This window comes from Podarcis melisellensis (assembly GCF_964234715.1).
Source record: "Podarcis melisellensis genome assembly, chromosome: 2".
In the NCBI taxonomy this organism is placed as follows: domain Eukaryota; kingdom Metazoa; phylum Chordata; class Lepidosauria; order Squamata; family Lacertidae; genus Podarcis; species Podarcis melisellensis.
In genome coordinates, this window is record NC_138529.1 from 42,965,726 (window position 1) to 42,984,437 (window position 18,712).

Consider the following 18,712-nt stretch of genomic DNA (forward strand, 5'->3'; position numbering starts at 1 on the left):
AATAACAGTCTCCCCAAGGCAGAGGGGCTCAGTCCTGTTTCTTTCCCCCTTCCACTGACACTTGAAATCCCATAGGAAGCTGCCTAATATTAAGTCTGACCAGAGGCTCATCTGCCTCATTACTGTCTACACCAGGGGTCGGCCACTTAAGGCCCATGGGCCACAAGTGGCCCATGGCAGTCGTTTAACCAGCCCATGAGCTGCCCCTGAATCGAGCCGCCCGCTCGGCGAATCCCCACGTGCTGCACTAAACCAGCGCAGCACGGGGACTTGCTTTTGCAGCACCAGAAATCACGGGGGGGCGTGCCCATGGAAGGATCTCCGCTGGAGTGAACCGGGCCCAGGCAAGGTAAACCTTGCCAACCCCTGGTCTACACTGGCTAGCAGCAGCCCTCCAAAGCTCCAAGCAGCAACCTTTTCTAGTTTTACCTGGAGGTGTTGAACCTGGGGCAAAGCAGATGCTCTCCCAGTGACCTATGGCCTGCCTTATTAGATTCCTATTAGTTATTCCTGCTGTAGCCTACATGAAGATATGAAGCTACTAGGTGAGGCAGAAGGTGTATGCCCTTTTTTCCACCAGCTCTGTTGCAGGGATCTGTCCTTCCCAGTTATAAGATTGACTACCCTTGCCAGTTAGCTGGTAATCATCTGCATGTAACTCACAGGCTTTCCACTAAATGCTAGCTATTGACTCCCAGATGCAAGGGACTTGAAGCCACAGGATCATGTATGTAAGCTAAGACCAATTGCATTAATTAGTCGACCAAAGGTACTTGTGCCATTGCTTATCTACTTCATTAGATGTACAATGAGTCCTATTATTTCTTTCCAAAAGCGTCTTATCGACAAGGGACTGGGGTTCCAATATTGTCTTTCCTAAACTCCTTCTATCCACAGGAGCAGCAAAACAGCAGTCCAGAAGCAGGCTGGACCCAACACACATTGCACTGCAACCCATGGAGATCCGGACATTCCTGGCTCGTATTCAGCACAAAACAAGGCCTGGCAGAGAGATCTGAGCAGAGGGATTAATGTTCCACCTCTTACTCCGTCCAAATGGAGTTGCATCAAGCAAGGGCAGGACACTGGAGCTCTTGACAGGGCCTTTTCAATGGAGATGAAATGATTTCTCTCCAAGCCAAGACATTCTCGTGGAGAGAGGATTCTTTTAGGCTGCTAAAAGGCAGTAGAATCAGCTTCTGTGAACTTCTGCAATGATTTTGGTGAATAAGGGATCACTGTAAAAATGCCTTTAGACTCCCTTTCCCTCCACACCTGCACACCAAAGAAACTTGGATCATTTTCAGGGGAGGGTGTGGAGTTGGTGAGTACTTGGGCTACCGTAAGTGCAATCATTACCTTTTCAATAAACCACTTAAAAACACACTGCAACATTCTGCTTTTAGACCCCAGTCTAGCATCTAAGTACAGTGGTACCTCGGGTTACATACCCTTCAGGTTACAGACTCCACTAACCCAGAAATAGTGCTTCAGGTTAAGAACTTTGCTTCAGGATGAGAACAGAAATCATGTTCTGGCGTGCGGCAGCAGCAGGAGGCCCCATTAGCTAAAGTGGTGCTTCAGGTGAAGAACAGTTTCAGGTTAAGAACGGACTTCCAGAACGAATTCAGTTCTTAACCCGAGGTGCCACTGTACACAATAAGAGGGCGAAACAGGCAGTTTTGTTTCTTTTAACATACCATCTTTCTAGGGCTTCAGACAGAGAGGTCTTTGCCAGCCCAGTCTGGCAGAGCCAGGATTTCAATCTTGGGAGTTGTTGCAGCATGCAAAGGATTTGGCTTTACCCTGACTCATTATTGCACATGCCATTAGGCTGGAGCCTGTGGTGCTAAACAGTGTAACTGTGAGGAAGCAACAGGGTTTCTTAATACTGCTACTGTCTATTCACTAGATTCTCAGACTTGACCTTCCACTATTTAGAATGGATAAACATCAACAGTGAAGCAGTGCATGAGGATGTTCTTAAAATATCATTTTGGGGATGTAATAGGGTCATCTCCCCGCAACAGTACTTGAAGAGCCTGACAGTTCAGTAGGCTCACAGGGCAGGCAGCTGACCTACTAGAGAGCAGTTTGAACATGATCAGGTAGAAAACATCTAGCAAACCAAGAACCATCAAAAGCTAACACCATTGTTTAATGGCAGGCACATCATAAATGGACAGTCATTTGAAAATAAAGGCTCTCCATTTAGCACAAATATATAAAACAAAAGGGAGCAGATACCAAAGACTGTTTCTCATCAAGATGGTGCTGGGTTGTTTTCTGCCGTATTTCCTTCTGTCTCATGGGAGTAGCAGCACTTGTCCCCCAGCGAACAGTTGCCCTGTAAGGGAAAAGCAACGCCAAACATCACTAAACCATTCAAGTCCTTGCATGCAGCCCTGTGGCTGAAGCAGCTGGCCCTTAGGCAAACTAAGGCCGGGGGCTGGATCCGGCCCAATCGCCTTCTAAATCCAGCTTTCGGGCGGTCCGGGAATCAGTGTGTTTTTACATGAGTAGAATGTGTGCTTTTATTTAAAATGCATCTCTGGGTTATTTGTGGGGCATAGGCGTTTGTTCTCCCCCCCCCCCCAAATATAGTCCAGCCTCCCACAAGGTCTGAGGGACAGTGGACTGGCCCCCTGCTGAAAAATTTGCTGACCCCTGCCTTAGGCAAAAGAGAAATTGGCAGCTTGGCCTAAGGAGGCTGTAGCTGATCTGGGAACAGAACCCATAGCTACACCTCTAGTTGCCTTCACCATTCTGTTCTGTATAAAAGCCAAACATACCAAATTTTCAAGGTTCATCTAAACAGCCCATTTGCTGTCTGCAAGTGTTTTAAATATTGCAGGTAAAATTAAAACAGACCTACATACAACTAAGGACCCAGCCAGCCAAATAGGGTAACCCAGGTTTAAGGAACCTCCTGGTTTTGCTGCCTGCCTAGGTCTGTAAAAACAGAGCAGCTGTGAAGCACCAGGTAAGCTGTGCCTGGGTTGGTGGGTCACAAGTTATGTAAGCCTGGTTAAAAACAGTATATTTTTTTCAAAAAAAATCTGCTTTTCATTGGTCATCCTCATACCAAACATAGAATGGTGTTTAGCGACAGGGCAATTGTAGCTGGGCTTAAAATGATTACTGAGACCTGTATTCTCCAGCTGACTCCCCTAAATGAGACCAATCGATACAGGTTGTGCATAATGACCTCTGGTTGCCAGCAGCTACAACTAATAATGGCAGCTGACAAGAGCACTCCTACAAAACTGCCTGCCACATAGCAGAGAGGCAAACCACATGCAGCTCCAGTGGAATAAAACCAGAACCCAGAGAAGAGGGGTGTGCTTAACCCTTTCCTACTCCCAATTCTATTGTGCTATGAGATAAAAATCAGTTACACAGGTACCATTTCCTCCATTTGCCAGGAGTGCAGCTTAAAGAACTTTAGCTGCACAGGCCATGTGCTTAAGACAGTAAAAAAGCAAAAGAGAGATGGAACAGGACAGAGATAAGAAAACCATGTCCCTTCTCCCCTGCACTTTTAAGCACAGCTATTCCCTGCTGTCATTAACACTCAGATTCCCCCAAAAGGCTACCCAGTTTCTTTTACACACCAACCCAATATCTCAGTTCTAAGCAAACAGCAAAGTAGCTGTAACTACTCACTTGCCGAAACCGTTTGCAGGGAAAGTTCTTCAGGTGGGCCCCATCACTCTGTTCTCCACATTCTTTCCTCTTGTTCTGGTGTAGCTTTCTCTTTTCCTGCAAGGAGGAAGAGATCCCACCCCTGCCCCCAGCAGATGTGTCAGAACAGAGCCAAGGAGGCTGATGCTTTTGCTTCAGTGTCCCCATCACTACTGCCCTAGCCAGGAGAGTCAGGGCAGAAACCTGGGACAAAGACCAGAAGGAGTAGCCCAGGAAGTGGGGGGGGGGCAGGGGAATGGGGTGATACCAGAAGATACCAGTGCCAGAGTTCTCCTTGTCACCTTTTCCATGACATCCTTAAAAGTAATGCATTCTGGTACCATTTTTAACCAACAGGAATGAGTTCTGGCCTGTCTTTGTTCTAATGCCCCACCCCCACCTCAGGACCTTTACATCCTGTATCCCAGGTTACATAAACTGTATCCTAGCTTGCTCCCAGCACACCCAGGTTCCCTGTTAAATCTTACCCAGCTTTGGCTCTTGCTTTTGGGCCCCAAAAAGGCTCTGGATTTAGCTGGAACCGTTTGAGGCCTTGCTTTCGTGAGCTAGGATTAGCATCTGCCCGGACAGTGAAGGATGCCTGCAGCCTGTGGAGTTTAAGAGTGTCAGCAAGGAATAATAATAATAATAAATTTTATTTATACCCCGCTCTCCCCAGCCAAGGCTGGGCTCAGGGCAGCTAACAACCAATAATAAAAACAAGTTGAATGAATACAACTTAAAAACCAAGATTAAAATACAACATTAAAACATTAAAATGCAGCCTCATCACAGGAGGAAAAAAGAGAGGGGGAGGGAATCAAATTGACTCCAAGCCAAAGGCCAGGCAGAACAACTCTGTCTTACAGGACCTGCAGAAAGAAATCAGATCCTGCAGGGCCCTTGTCTCATGTGACAGAGCGTTCCACCAGGCCAGAGCCAGTCTTGAAAAAGCCCTGGCTCTGGTTGAGGCTAATCTAACTTCCTTAGGACCCGGGACCTCTAGGGTGTTGCTATTTATGGACCTTAAGGTCCTCCGTGGGGCATACTGGGAGAGGCGGTCCCATAGGTACAAGGGTCCTAGGCTGTGAAGGGCTTTAAAACCAGCACCTTAAATCTGACCCTGTACTCCACCAGGAGCCAGTGCAGCTTGAAAAGCACTGGGTGAATATGCTCCCATGGCAGAGACCCCATAAGGAGCCTCGCTGCAGCATTCTGCACCCGCTGGAGTTTCTGGGACAGCTTCAAGGGCAGCGAATTGCAGTAGTCAAGCCTGGAGGTGACCATCGCATGGATCACTATGGCCAGGTCGGGGCGGGAAGGACAGTTCCTATCTGGAACCAAACCCCTTTCACAAAGTGGGATCACTACCTTCTCTTGGTCAGAATAGGACAAATTCTAGATGAAAAACTCTTGAGCATTTGAACACACACACACACACCCCTAGAACTTATTTTGCTATCTTAGCCCACAGCTGTCTGTCCCTCCCACCCCTGCACCACAACAGCAGCCTACAGATATATGCCCTCCTGATTTCCAAAGTTTCCTGCCAATGAGCCATTTCTTTCTTGGCCTAAGGTCCATATTTGCCCATCCAACACCCAGTCTTGCAGTACACGCCCAATACCTACTTGGGTTCTACAGAAAGGATGTGGGCAGCTGGGCTGCTCTCGGAAAGGCGCTCTCTTTTCACAGGATTGAGTTTCTCCTAAAGTTGGGAGATAGGCAGGGGGAATAGAACAAGAAGTGGGTTTAATCTCAAGAGGTGAAAAGGGGAAAGCAAATAAAACAAACTTCAGGTGAAGGATGGCTAGGAATCTGTCCTTTACATACACCTCAGGACTGTGTTTTAATCACTCTTTATCAAACCAGACCCAAAGAGCGAAGTATACATGCATAAACAGTGGCCAGTGGTACAAGGTGACAGGAGCATGCCCCATCATTGCAGACAAAAAACAGTAGTGCCACAGGCTGGAGCCTGAGAAAGGGGAACAAATAGCTGTTCTGGTGGTGCCTACAGTAAAAGATCCAGAAAGAAAAGCTCCTTTATGCAGAGGTTAAAACATTGCTCACCCAGCAGCGCATGATGTCCCAAAGCACAGATGGTGGCGCATCTGTCTTGATGGCGTTTTTGCAGGCATGGGACAGTGACACCCGGTAACCAGCATGGAGGAGAGCTGACCTGGAAAGGAAATCCAGGGAAGATTTGCACAGAAATCCCTAATTTCCGAAGGGGAAGAACTTTGGTAGAAACAGTGGAAGGTTTCTCACTGTTTGAGTCAATTCTTTTATTTCAAACTGTAGCCAACATCACTTGTTACCTCATTATTAGAACATAGGATTCCAATTTTGGTCAGATTCAGACCATTTCATTGCACATCTCTAAACATTTGTTGCTTGTTGATGTCAGAGCACTATAGTCTGTCAACTTGTTCGTCTTAGCTACTCTGTGAAGTGTCATTCTTTCCAAACAATGCAACAATTTGAAGATGACCACCCTCAAACTGCCAGACCCCATCCTAGAAGCGACTTTGTCTTGGATCCAGAAAACCTATAGCATGAGCAATCCATCCTGGTTAGAAAAGGGAAAGTTTTCATATGTGGTAGACATGTGAAAAAACTAAGGGATTTTAGGAAATAATATATAATGAAATGAAGATGATGTTAAAATTGGTAATTCCCAAAAAAGAAGCTTTTTTCTAGGGATATGGGGGACAAATGTCCCAAAGAATATTATTAAACTATGTATGGAACAACAGCTGCAAGAATCCTATGTGTGCAGAATTGGAAGGTAGAAAAAGTCCCAACCAAAGAAGAATGGATTGCAAAACTAATGGACTGTGCAGAATTGTCAAAACTGACAGCAAGAGTGAGAGAGCAAAGTGATGAGCTTTTTACTAAAGAATGGAAATCCTTTTTGGAATATCTGAAAAAGAACTACAGTGGTGCCTTGCAAGACGAAATTAATTCGTTCCGCAAGTCTCTTCGTCTTGCGAGTTTTTCGTCTTGCGATGCACGGTTTTCCATAGGAATGCATTGAAAATCAATTAATGCGTTCCTATGGAAACCGCCTTCCCCCGACCTCTTCTGGCAGGCGGCATTTTAAAATCGCCCGGGACAGTGGAGGACTTCTCCGCTGTCCGGGGCGATTTAAAAGCCCCTGGGAAGGCAGGCAGGGGGGACAAAGACTTTTGCCCCCCGCCTGCCTTCAGAAGAGGTCCAGGACAGGCTTCGCGGACCTCTCCGCAAGCAGCGGGAGCGCTCCTTGCGGAGAGTTGCCAGCGCGCCCAGGCTTTGCGGCCCCGCCGCCCGGCTTCGGGACATCGTTCCGAAGCCGGGCGGCGGGGGGAGGCTTTCCCGCCCCGCCGCAGGCTTTCCCGCCCCGGGCGGCGGGGGGAGGCTTTCCCGCCCCGCCGCAAGCCCATAGGGAAAATCGTCTAGCGAAGCGTCGCAAAAACCGAAAAACCCTTTCGTCTTGCGGGTTTTTCGTCTTGCGAGGCATTCGTCTTGCGGGGCACCACTGTATAGCCAAATGAAACTGCAGGTAGGATTTTAATTAGGAGCAGTGGGTGGAAAATGACAATAATTGTAATAGAAGAAATATGTATTATAGTTTAACGTATAATGCAGCAGAATATGGGTAGGAATAAACACACCACAGAGGTAAGGATGGGAAGTCACCTTGTTTATTTTTTAAGAGAAATATACAGTATATTGAATTTTAAAATTGAATAAAATTTATTATAAAAAGAAAAGGGGGTGCTTTTCGACAGCTTATCACTTTGGGCAACAGGACCTGTGGCTTCCTGCATAACAAAGCAAAGTTCCAGCAGCAACCTAGCATAACACAACCGGCCTACTCAGGTCTGAACTACAGAGACCCAGAGAGTCACAAAGTCATCTATAGGACAGGAGTGAGGACCCTGTGGCTTTCCAATTTTTTTCCCAAACTCTAATGCCCATCAGCCCCAGTCACTCTGATCCTTAGGCAAGGCTGGTGGGAGCTGCAGTCCAGCAACACCTTGAAGGCCCCGGATCAGCCACCCCTGTTACAAGGAAACACAAGAGTCCCACGGCAGGACCCACGGCAGGACAAGATTGCTGAGTAGGGAAGTCACAAAACAAAGGAAGGCACAATGCTCCAGTGTAGCTCTATAAAGGCTTTCAGAGCCTGACTCTGCCGCCAACTAAATGAGCCCCTGCCCACTCCAACCCACACAAACTACAACCGCTCTTTGTTTGCTTTCCCCCACTTTAGGATAGGTTCTTGCAGCACAAATCTTACCTGAACTGTAGCAGGGAAGGGCTGCTGCAACGGACGGTTTTGCTGAGATGGTCAAGGGTGTAGTAGAGAGGGACATCACTGAGCTCCTATCACACAGAGAGAAAACAATACTAGTTAAAACCGGGCGTTTGCCCTACTGTTGCCATGAAGACGACAGCACCAGTTTATCTTATATAGAGTATTTCAAACAAAGATCTTGCAGTGGTGGCTTTTTAATCTTTGTTTGTTTCTCCACCCCATTTCTAGATTGTCAATAGACCAGAGTACACTGGGTGATTCTTCTCCCTGCAGAGATTGCTTTCCACGGCGATTCATCTGCCTCAGGTCTACTGCAGGTTGTGAGAACAGAGGCCTGCTCTATGGCAGAGGTGCAGAAGCTGCAGCCCTCTGGGTGCTGCTGCTCCAGCTACTATGAGACGCAATGGGAGTTGGACTTTCCAACAACATTCGGAGGACCACAGGTTCCCCACCCCTGCTCTAGAGCAAACTTTTTTGCAGGGACTCCCCTTGCTAAACACAAGGTGGGAGCATTTGCCAGAACATTGCCAGACACTGGTATTCCATTGTGGCTGTGGATTGCAGAAGAAGACAACTACGGTATACAAGTTTTTGCTTATCTACCATTGTTTTCCCTTTCCCTTTTGGCGTCCCTCCCTTCTTATCTCTTTTTTTCCAGTCTACCACTGCTAATATTCTCACTAGATGGGCTTCCAAGGAACCCCAAGGTGCCCTGGAACAAAGTTTGAAAACTACTGCCCTATATGAAAAGGGTGCCAAGCACAAAACATACCCTTCCCTTTGAATTTCTATATCAAACCAATTGCCACACAATACTGTATTCATTTGTTCATTCACACTGAGAGTTTGCGCAACTCAGTAGTCCACTACGCAACATCCTTTGTTGCACCTTGGCAAAAAGCTGCAGCTCATGGGGGTGGTCTAAAGGTGGTATGGCAATCGCCTTCATCTTCTGCATAGTCTTCCTCACCTCCATCACCATGCTCAGGATGCCCTGAATCCGCTGGCTTGTTCGGAAGCGTGCTGGGTTGCTCCCAACTGCTGACAGGACTCGCTGGACAAAATCTGCATTGTGCAGGGGCTCTGCCCACAGAGGGCCACCCAGCTGTGGGAGGAGGAGGAGGAGAGAAGCAAGGGTTAGCTTGAGATCCTCTGGCCAGGGGCATATTATGAGATGTAGAGATCAGCTGGGCTCACCTGGTGGCGCTGCTGACAATACTCACAGGATGGTCCCACAGGAGGCCCACAGGCAGCCTTGTAGTTGACGCTGTTGTTTGGTCAGAGAGAGCAAAAGCAGTATTTAAGAGCCTCATTGGGGTAGAAGGGGCTGATACTTTTTCTTTCCCTGTTCCTTTGTTATTTTTTATTAACTACTGCTTGTTAGGTGCCCAAGTCTCTCTCTCTCTCTCTTTATTAATATTTTATTTATACCCCACCCATCTGGCTGGGATTCCCCAGCTATTCTGGGCAGCTTCCAGCACATATTAAAACATAATAAAACATTAAAGACTTCCTGATACAGGGAACAAATATCATTTAAGCATCCATCAGAGAGACTGTCAGTTTGCCTCCTTTGATTGGTAGCTCAGAACTGTGTCCATTATCTCTGGCATCAGGCAGAAGAGGCAGGCACAGAGGGGTTCAAGCATTGATCTTCACTTCCCCAAGATCCCTTCCCGTTTGCCAATTGTTCTATTACACCGATAGGAAGCATCCAAAAATGAGCTAGCATGATTTCCACTCTAATAGAAACTTGCGCCTAAACACACCCTCCTCTCCTCACAGAAACAACATGCCCCCTGCTTCTGACTCCCACAAACCTATTGTGTATGACTACACACAAAACTTTGGTTTTTTAAAATTTGAGGCCAAAGGCTGAGAATAAAGGAAATGTTGCAATGAACCCCCACCGAAAGAGGATGCCTCATTAAGAGAGCCACCCGGGAAATGAGTTTCCCACCCTGGTCAACACAGGAACATCTGGCAGCGCAAGTGTTCCTGGAATCTGCCCACCTGACTGGCTTAGGTTGAAGGAAAGGGGGAAATGCTGTTTCATTGTTCTGTAAAAAAACATCTCCCCAGCTCTCTTACTTGTTTCCATTGTGAGCCACTTTGCCAAGTCTCTGCATATGAAAGGAGCCACAGCCCACACAGTTATAGACAAAGGCCTGTTTGCTGCCAAAAGAAAGAGAATTATTAACATGTAGCAGGCTTGGCTATAAATAAGAGGCAGGGAAAGAAAAGCCCAGGGATGGGCCTCAATAAGTACTGGTTGCAGTGGATAAGGTCCCTGTTACCTTACCTAACTGGGAGCACCATGGACAGCCACACACACACACACACACGTGGTGACCATTTTGCACAGTGGTGCCACTCACAGTCCCCACACGCCTTGCCCTGCCCCACATTCTGCCTTCTTCTGTGTCCCAAAGGACCTGCATATCAGTGATCACATGAAGAAGAAGAAGAAGAAGAAGAAGAAGAAGAAGAAGAAGAAGAAGAAGAAGAAGAAGAAGAAGAAGAAGGAGGAGGAGGAGGAGGAGGAGGAGGAGGAGGAGGAGGAGGAGGAGTTGGAGTTGGAGTTTGGACTTGATATCCCACCTTTCACTCCCTCTTAAGGAGTCTCAAAGCGGCTAACCTTCTCCTTTCCCTTCCTCCCCCACAACAAACACTCTGTGAGGTGAGTGAGGCTGAGAGACTTCAGAGAAGTGTGACTAGCTCAAGGTCACCCAGCAGCTGCGTGTGGAGGAGCGGGGAAGCGAACCCAGTTCACCAGATTACGAGTCCACCGCTCTTAACCACTACACCACACTGGATGCCACTAAAACGGTTGTAAGCGCAAATGGGGCACTACCCAAGGACTGAAACTCAAGTTTGGGGGTGGCTCACCTGGCAGACGCTTTAACCTTGGCTTGCCCAGTAAAGACCCGGACGAAAACACGAATGTAGAAATCTGCACTGACTGACAGGAGTGGGACAATGTAGCGCTGGTAGCAGTTGGCCCGCAGATCAATGCTGTGCAGGATAATCCGCAGGGCCTGAAGGAAGGTAGGAGGAAACTACAGTGAGAGCCATTGTTACGTTTTGATTTTGGACAGTTAACATTACTGTGATACATGGGAACTTCAACTCTTCATGTGTCAGCCCCATAAGAATGTAAGAGTCACTCTGTTATCTTGAGGTTGGCCTTGGGAGTGTGTCCTCCAGCACAGCAGCAGGCAGCCAAGCTGGGAGAAAGAGGGAGTGGAACTGCAGTAGTTGTGGATGCCTGAATGGCACTGCCGGTAGATACCACTTGACCTTGCAGAACCGCCAACTTGAAAGCATTCATTTCCTCTTGAGGAAGACAATGGACGGGCCAAAGGCTGGACAGATACAGCGATGGGACATGGGCTTGTAGTCTGGGGTTCCTGGCAGCTCATTCCACTCACCATCTCATGGCAGAACTTGCCCTTGATAGACATGGACCCATATTTGCTGTAGCAGGTCTCCCCGGAGTTCCCAGCCATTACAGCCATGTCGGTGCATGTGACACACAGCAGGCCTGCAACAGTGTCCCCAAAGGGAAGGGAAGGGTCAGGAGATACAACACAATCTTTCCCCAAAAAAACACACCTAAAAGGGCATCAAGCAACAACTGTAGAGTCAAAGCATATGGTGCCATGACCTAAGTTTGGACTGCTGCTCTGCCACAAAGCCCATAGCTAAACCATTACATATGCTGGCTTCAGTTTCTATCTGTGCATAGGGAAAAACAACGCTCTCCTGTCTCAGTGAGGCAGGGAAGGCATACAGAAAGAGTTCTGTAGCTTGCACAGCAGGAACAATTTCACTTTTACAGGAGTATTCCAATCCTCAGAGAGCTTTAGGAACTTGCATAGCTAGACTGCCATATAATATGCTAAAAGTATGTCTCTGACAAAGCTTTTCCGTCATGAGTCAACATGAGGTTATGGTCCATATTTTACATTTATACCCAGATTTTGTTTTGAAACACCCCTTCCAAAAAAAACTGTTTATAAGGGCTGACAGAAAAGCTAAGTAGGCAAAAAAAGGTTGGTGTCTCCTAAACCAAAAACCACTGCAGAAGAAGAGTGGTCCAAACAACCTGATTTTCACCATCACTCACAAAATTGGAGCTGGAAGAAGTTATGAGCTCACCTCCGTCACTCACGCTCTGAACCGCAGCATCCAGAAACATCGAAGGGCTGCCATACGGGTCCAGATCAATGACATCAAAGAGGTCTCTGTCTGCCTTGCTCTGGTACATCAGCATCCTGTGAGTGTGGGAGAAAGTGTTTAGAAGCATCATACTCCACACAAAAAGAAACAAAAAGACAATAGTGGCCCAGTTCTTACTATGGAAAAAGGAGCAGGAGTCTAGCTCACAGGCCCTGAATCAGGGATGGGGAATCTGTGGCCACCCAGATGCTGCTGGACTACAACTCCCATGATCCCCAACCATGGTCATGCTGGCTGAGGCTGAAAGGAGCTGGAGTCCAACCACAATCAGGGTGTCATGGGTTTCTTATCTCTCTTCTGAATGGAAAAGCTTTACTCACCGGGCATCTGACAAGCTTGGAGTCACCAGGTGTCCGACATCATTGAGCTGGATGTTTTTGGTTATTAGCTCAACAGCCTTGGCAGATAAGTCATTCGCCACCACTCTCTGAAGGCCAGGAACCTCCTTTGCAAACCGGATGGAGCGTAATCCAGAAGCAGCCAAGGCCTCCAGCACTCGCACTCCCTCCTGCAGAGAGACAGGAAGAAAAATCTAGAAAAGAGAGGTGGTGGGAGGCCCCAGAGCAACTGAGCTCCACAGATGCTTTGCTAAAAATGAACCTAACAGCTGACTTCAAATGGTATCCCCTTGCCACAACTGATGGAGAGGTAGAACAAAATTTTCCTCCTATGCCTTATCATCTTGTGACCAATGCACATGGTGAAGTAGACAAAACTTGACTTTTGCAGCAGATCTTGAAAGACTGGGTCAGCCTTGTGAATGCCTCAACATGTATCAAAATCTCCAGCTGTTCCCCAGATCTTGGATTTCTTGAGAATGTGTGCTAAAACACAGACTCAGTGTTGGAGTTTGGGGAGGAGAGAGGGAATAATGCAAGGTGGTTAGCATTTAGTGGAGCATTTGGTGACCACTTGTAAGCCAGGCCTCTGCACCAAACAGAGACCTTGCAGTTAAAAACTGTAACACAGCTAGCATAGTGTAGCAGTTACCATGTTGGAGTCAAACTGGTAGGACCCAAGTTCAAACCCCCCACTCGGCCATGAATCTTGCTGGGTGACCTTAATCCAGTCTCTATCTTCCAGCCTGATCTACCTCAGAGGATTGTTGTGAGAATAAAAGGAGAAACTTGAATGCCACCTTGATAGCCTTGAAGGAAAGGCAGGACACAAATCAAATAGATAAAATATAACTAAGCACAATAAAACTAGTAAAATATATATATATTGACAAAACAAAAGAAAGGAGGGTAAAGGATGAACAAGGGATCAATACATTCAGCACTACAATAAAATAAGGTGCCATCACAAGACCCTCAAACCCCCAAAGTGTACATATACACGGGGACACAGCACCTGGCATACTTCTCCCACTTTCACAGCTTCATGCTCCTCATTATCTTGCTGGTCATCACCACCAGGTGTCTGCTCCAGGTCATCATCTTTCCCCCCTTTCGAGAGATCCACAATCACTTTTGAGACATTCTCCTCTCCAGGGACTGCAACTGGAACAGATGGAAATAACACAGAGTGACATGAGGTCGGGGCCTGCCATTCTCCTTGCATAGATTTGCAATCCTGAAATCATTTCATACAACTGTAATATGGCATTCAACATTATGCTGAACAGCATGGACAAAGAGATTGCATATATTTTCCAGGAAGCTAAGCAGCCATTTCCCAGAAGCTGGAGAAAGGTTAGCAGGGTGCTAAGAGATCTACAATGTGCCAATCAAGCTAGAGTTCTAGCTTCTATTTACCTTGCATAGATATTCTTAGCACAATTTGTGCAAGAAGACCACAGCTGCTCATTGCTCTTTTATGGTACAGAGTGGGGTCTTGGCTAAAGAGTGGTGTGTTAACCAGATCTACATTCTGTAGTTCTAGGAACAATCCCCAAGGCTTCAAAATGGGGCATGGCTAGTTCACAACAGAGCCGCTGACAGTATGCAAGCCTACCTAAACAGGTGCTTAAAGTACAGCTGTCACAGCAAGAGGAACAACATAGAACCGGAGAAGGAAGAAGAGAGTGGAAACAGTAGGCAGAGTCAATATCAGGGTCTGCTACAGCCAAACTGTTCTCCCCTCTCCCCTGGCCAACATTTATTTGTTTTAATATTTTAAAATGTAAAGAGCCTTGGGTGCTTGGCAGAAAGCCAAATGCAGGGGAGATCAGAGCATCAACACCTCTTCTGCTCCTGTTTACTTCACAGTCAGGAGAAATAATAGGGAAGTGCCCTAGTCAAACGTTTCATTTTGAAGAGAGAGAAAAACTGCCTCCAATGGAAAGAGGTAATTACCCCAATGTCCAGGCTACAGGACAAACAACAAGGAGAGAGAAAGGTCAATCAACATTCCTGAAAAGACAATTATGCATGTCTCTTACACATCAGCGGTTTCCCCCTCTGGGTCTTGTCTCGAATAGAGGAAAATATTACTACTCACTTGAAATCCCTTTTGATGAAAGCTGAAGCCGTACAAATTCCGTAAGGACTGCACACCTAAATGTGGGAGGGGAGAGAGGTGTCAGAGGTGTGTTTTTTGTTGTTCTGTAGCCAAGATATACTAGAAAAAAGATTTCATGAAATTTATATACCACTTGATTGTGAACCCCCCCCCCCAAAACTAAAGACCCTGGGTGTCTTCAGAACCACTCATTTTGCAGAGCACAGGCTCGTCCATCAGCCCCAGACGACATGGATGACGCCACCCATCAAGAATGATGGGTGCTGCAATCCAGAAAGCTGGAAAGCTACAGGTCCCCCACCCCCGTGAGAAGCCATTCTGCTTCAAACCATACTCACTAAATGAGCGAACACAGCTTTCCCCTCCATATTTTTCATAACTGGGTAGTTATTCGTCACTGAAAGCTATGCTACAGTATCAGTAGACAAATCCCATAGAAAATATGTTATATAAATCAGCTTTTAAGGCATCATCACTATTATTACTAAAAAAAAAATCCTCTCAACTACCAGATTCCTGAAACTATCAGCCACTTGACAGAAATCTTTTTGGCAGCAAAATAGGGCTGCCCCTTCTCTGTCAAAGGACTGGCCCTTCCTTTCATCAACCCTCTTGCCAGCAAAAGGGAATTAACTTGACTTCATTACCAAAAGGGTCTTGAAGTGGGTAAAAACTAGGATGCACGTCCTCTAGCACATGGCCTTGAAGTCTGATCCTCACACACACAAAGATCCTTCTAGCAAAGAGAGGAGCACCCAGGACACAAAAGCAGGCCTCTCCAGGATCCTTTGCCCCCAGGGTTCCTTGCAGCTTCTGGAGAATAGGGTTCCTTTTGGTGGCAAAAGTACATATCCTTGCACCACTGAAGAGATCCCAATGGAAGAGGGAGAGTTTAGCACCAAGCACATGCAGGGGTGAATTCAATGTAGTGCTAAGTGAGCTCTACTTTCCCAATGATACTTTTCACCCCTCACTTCCCTCCCCCATGTGCCCCCTAAGTCTGTTCTGGGGGTTCCCCCCAACCCTCCAGAGCAGAATAAGGGCCCCTGGGGCAGTATGCTGGGAGAGAAGAGAGAAAAAAGTTTTTCTGCAAAAGCAGACCTTGTAGCTGAATCAGGTACCCATCCTTGGAAGCCAAATGCTTCCCTCCCTCTCCCCACTCCACAATAACCCTTCTGGACATGAAGGTCCACTGAACCCACCTTCACCATAGGAATAACCTGAGGAGGTGGATTGGGCAGTCCTCAGTGAGTTAGTAAAAAAGATAAAATGAAGTGGGGTCACAACTGTAAGCAGAGCTTTTTTTCTGGGGGTACTCAAGGTTACACAGTACAGTAGTACCTCTGGGTGCGAACAGGATCCGTTCCGAAGCCCCGTTTGCATCCTGAAGCGAACGTAACATGCGACTGCATGTCTGCTCGTGCACGGGTCATGTTTCGCCACTTCTGCACATGCCGTGACATCATTTTGAGTGTCTGCACATGCGGCAAAACCCGGAAGTAACGCATTCCGTTACTTCCGGGTCACTGTGGAGCGCAACCTGAAAACGCTCAACCTGAAGAGTATTCATCCTGAGGTATGACTGCACCAACATCTTTTTCTTAGAAGAAAAACACTGACTGTGCGAATGTCACAGTTCCTCTCTTGTTCATTACACTCAAAAACTAAGTTTAATTTGGCCAGTGGTTTCAGGCCCCTTCTCATTCTCACAAAATCAAAGGGGCAGCCTCTTCCAAAATGCAAGAGCAGATTCCAACAGTCCATCATTTGCAAAATTAAATGGAAAGCAATCTCTTCCCACATGTCTACTTACGTAAGGTCTCTGTTAAACTCCTGAACAGGGTTGTAGAACACTTCATTGGCACTTGGGAAAAATATTTTCCCCTTCCCTTCAGTGACCAGGGTTCCTCCATTCTTTACTGCCTCACTGCCACCAGTAGTGCTCACGATAGGGGACTGAGCCACATTTTGCTCCACATTCGAGTCAGCTGTTTCCATACATTGTGGCTGATCACCATCCATGGCTTTCACAAAAATATTTCTGACTTTAAGAGCAATTAAAGGTGAAATATTCCAGGCCTTTTGAAGCTGTAGAATTCCTGCCCTTCTGTAAGGAGGTAAGGTGCCTCCCAGAGTCCAAATCCACAGGAGACACTTGCTTTTCATTAGTACAGGCTTCTTCCTGAGTATTTTCTGAAAGTATAAGAAAAGCTATTTCGATTGCATAATTTTCCAATCATCAGCACTGCTGTTCTGTATATGAGTGACAGCTTACATACGTTATGATAGCTGCCCACTTCCAAAGATATGGGTAGCAAGCGGTGATTAGTTAAAAAGAAAGGAAAGTCCTCGCCTGCCTTTAAGAGCAAGAGGCCCTTAATTTTTTAAAAAAAGATAAAGAATTATCAGATTTTAAAAATCAGCCTTGAATTTAACAACTTACCTGATAACAATAGGCACTTAGGAAGTCTATGCAGAGAATTCCATGCAGGTGAGTGGGCTGGTTGAAGGATGAATGGGTCTCTCCATTTGACCTCCACCTGCCCCCATGCTCTCCTGGTGAATTCTGAGCCAGCCAGCTAGTTACACTGGAAATCCAGCTGGCAGGGGGAAACAAGACATGCAGAGGTAGCAGGAAAAAACATCTAAACTGCTTCCCAAGCTTGGCTTCTCCTTCTTCCTCTCACTTATACTCTAATCTGTAAGTGGACAGCCATAGCTCAGAGGTAAAGCATATGTAGCATACAAAAGGTCCCAATTTCAATCCCCAGCAACTCCAGGTACTGCTGGGTGAGGACCCTGCCTGAAATCCTGGAGAGCCACTGCCAGTTAGTATAGACAACTATGTACTAGATGAACTAAGGCTCTGACTCAATATAAAGCAGTTTCCTATGCCCCTAAGTTAAAATGTTGTGATGTACTGCTGGTATAAGGCTAATTCTGTGGCTTCTAGACCAGTGCTGGCTCACAGTCCTATCTCGGCTGCCTAAGGGCAAGTGGTACCTGGCAGTGCAGCAGATCTTACTTGCGCAGGACTACTGGGAGGCCCACCAGCTCACCAATCAAATGAGAAAAAATGGGTGAGTTGCCAAACACATCTTCCAACATGCAGGAGGGGCAGCAGAGTTAGGGAGGCTAGCTATTCAAGTTATTCTTTAATTAACCACCTTCAGGAAACACTTTATCCAAACTATAGGATATTTGCTGGGCTATAACACAAAGAAGGTAAGTATTAAAGTAGTAGGTCTTGATCATATTTTCTCAAAACTATTTAACTCTAATATTTGACACTTAACTGAGAATTCTCGATTGGCTGCTGTTTGCACACCACCATAATTATGCTCTTACTCCGCAATGCTGGCTGTAGGTTTCTGCGTCTGATCAGAACCGGGAAGCTTGCAGCACCACCGGGAAAAGCAAAGAAAATACACAACACTTCAGATCCATCTTTTCCATAATCCTCCTCCTAGTCTAAGGAATCGGAAACAAAGCCAAGCCAGCATATCACGAACAGCATAGATTGTGGAGAATAGGAAAGGAAGGAAACAAAACATGTTCCATAATAGAATCTGAAGCTTGCTCCAGTCTAACAATCACCAACCTCTTTAACTCATCCTCCAACTCAGAATATTTCCTTCCCAGAAGCAGCACAACCAACCAGCACCGACTTCCACGCTTCTCAGCACAGGCTATGTCGACGCCGCCATATTGAAAATTGTGGGAGACGATCAGCTGACGCTCTTCCGACCAATAAAACTAGCGGCGGATGGGACGCCTATAGGGTCAAAAAAGAGACGTAGCCCAGCTTCCAAAACGCAATTAGAAAAGCTGGAGTTCTTTAAACTCATTTGCGAGGGGTCATGCGTCGTTCCTTTGAACCCGACTTCTTCCATGATCCGGATGTATATGCGGCTTATACGGCAACATCTGCAGTTTATAGTTTCGTTCCCCAGAAACGATTTGCAATAAATGGCGATGAGAATCAGTGGGAATGTAAGCTGTTAGCCGGTATTTCTTATA

At 46.6% G+C, this 18,712-nt stretch overlaps 1 protein-coding gene across 6 annotated transcripts; it reads right to left on the bottom strand.

Moving 5' to 3' along the window:
• Positions 1-2,139: 2,139 nt before the first annotated feature.
• On the bottom strand, positions 2,140-18,445 carry TRMT1 (tRNA methyltransferase 1). Of its 6 annotated transcripts, none has more exons than XM_081899247.1 (18): positions 18,294-18,425; positions 18,041-18,087; positions 16,506-16,885; positions 14,672-14,727; positions 13,583-13,731; positions 12,550-12,737; positions 12,149-12,264; positions 11,419-11,531; positions 10,877-11,025; positions 10,079-10,162; positions 9,185-9,254; positions 8,958-9,092; positions 7,970-8,055; positions 5,758-5,866; positions 5,316-5,392; positions 4,173-4,292; positions 3,667-3,787; positions 2,140-2,347 (listed from the first exon to the last, which is right to left on the bottom strand). In XM_081899247.1, exons 3-18 carry the CDS (start codon positions 16,856-16,858, stop codon positions 2,264-2,266), a joined length of 2,010 nt encoding a protein of 669 aa, XP_081755373.1. In that variant the 5' UTR covers positions 16,859-16,885; positions 18,041-18,087; positions 18,294-18,425; the 3' UTR covers positions 2,140-2,263. The 6 variants fall into 6 exon arrangements, with proteins under 6 accessions (XP_081755373.1, XP_081755370.1, XP_081755372.1 ...); XM_081899244.1 differs by having other exon boundaries at positions 17,989-18,087; XM_081899246.1 differs by having other exon boundaries at positions 18,041-18,163; positions 18,294-18,416.
• Positions 18,446-18,712: the final 267 nt, after the last annotated feature.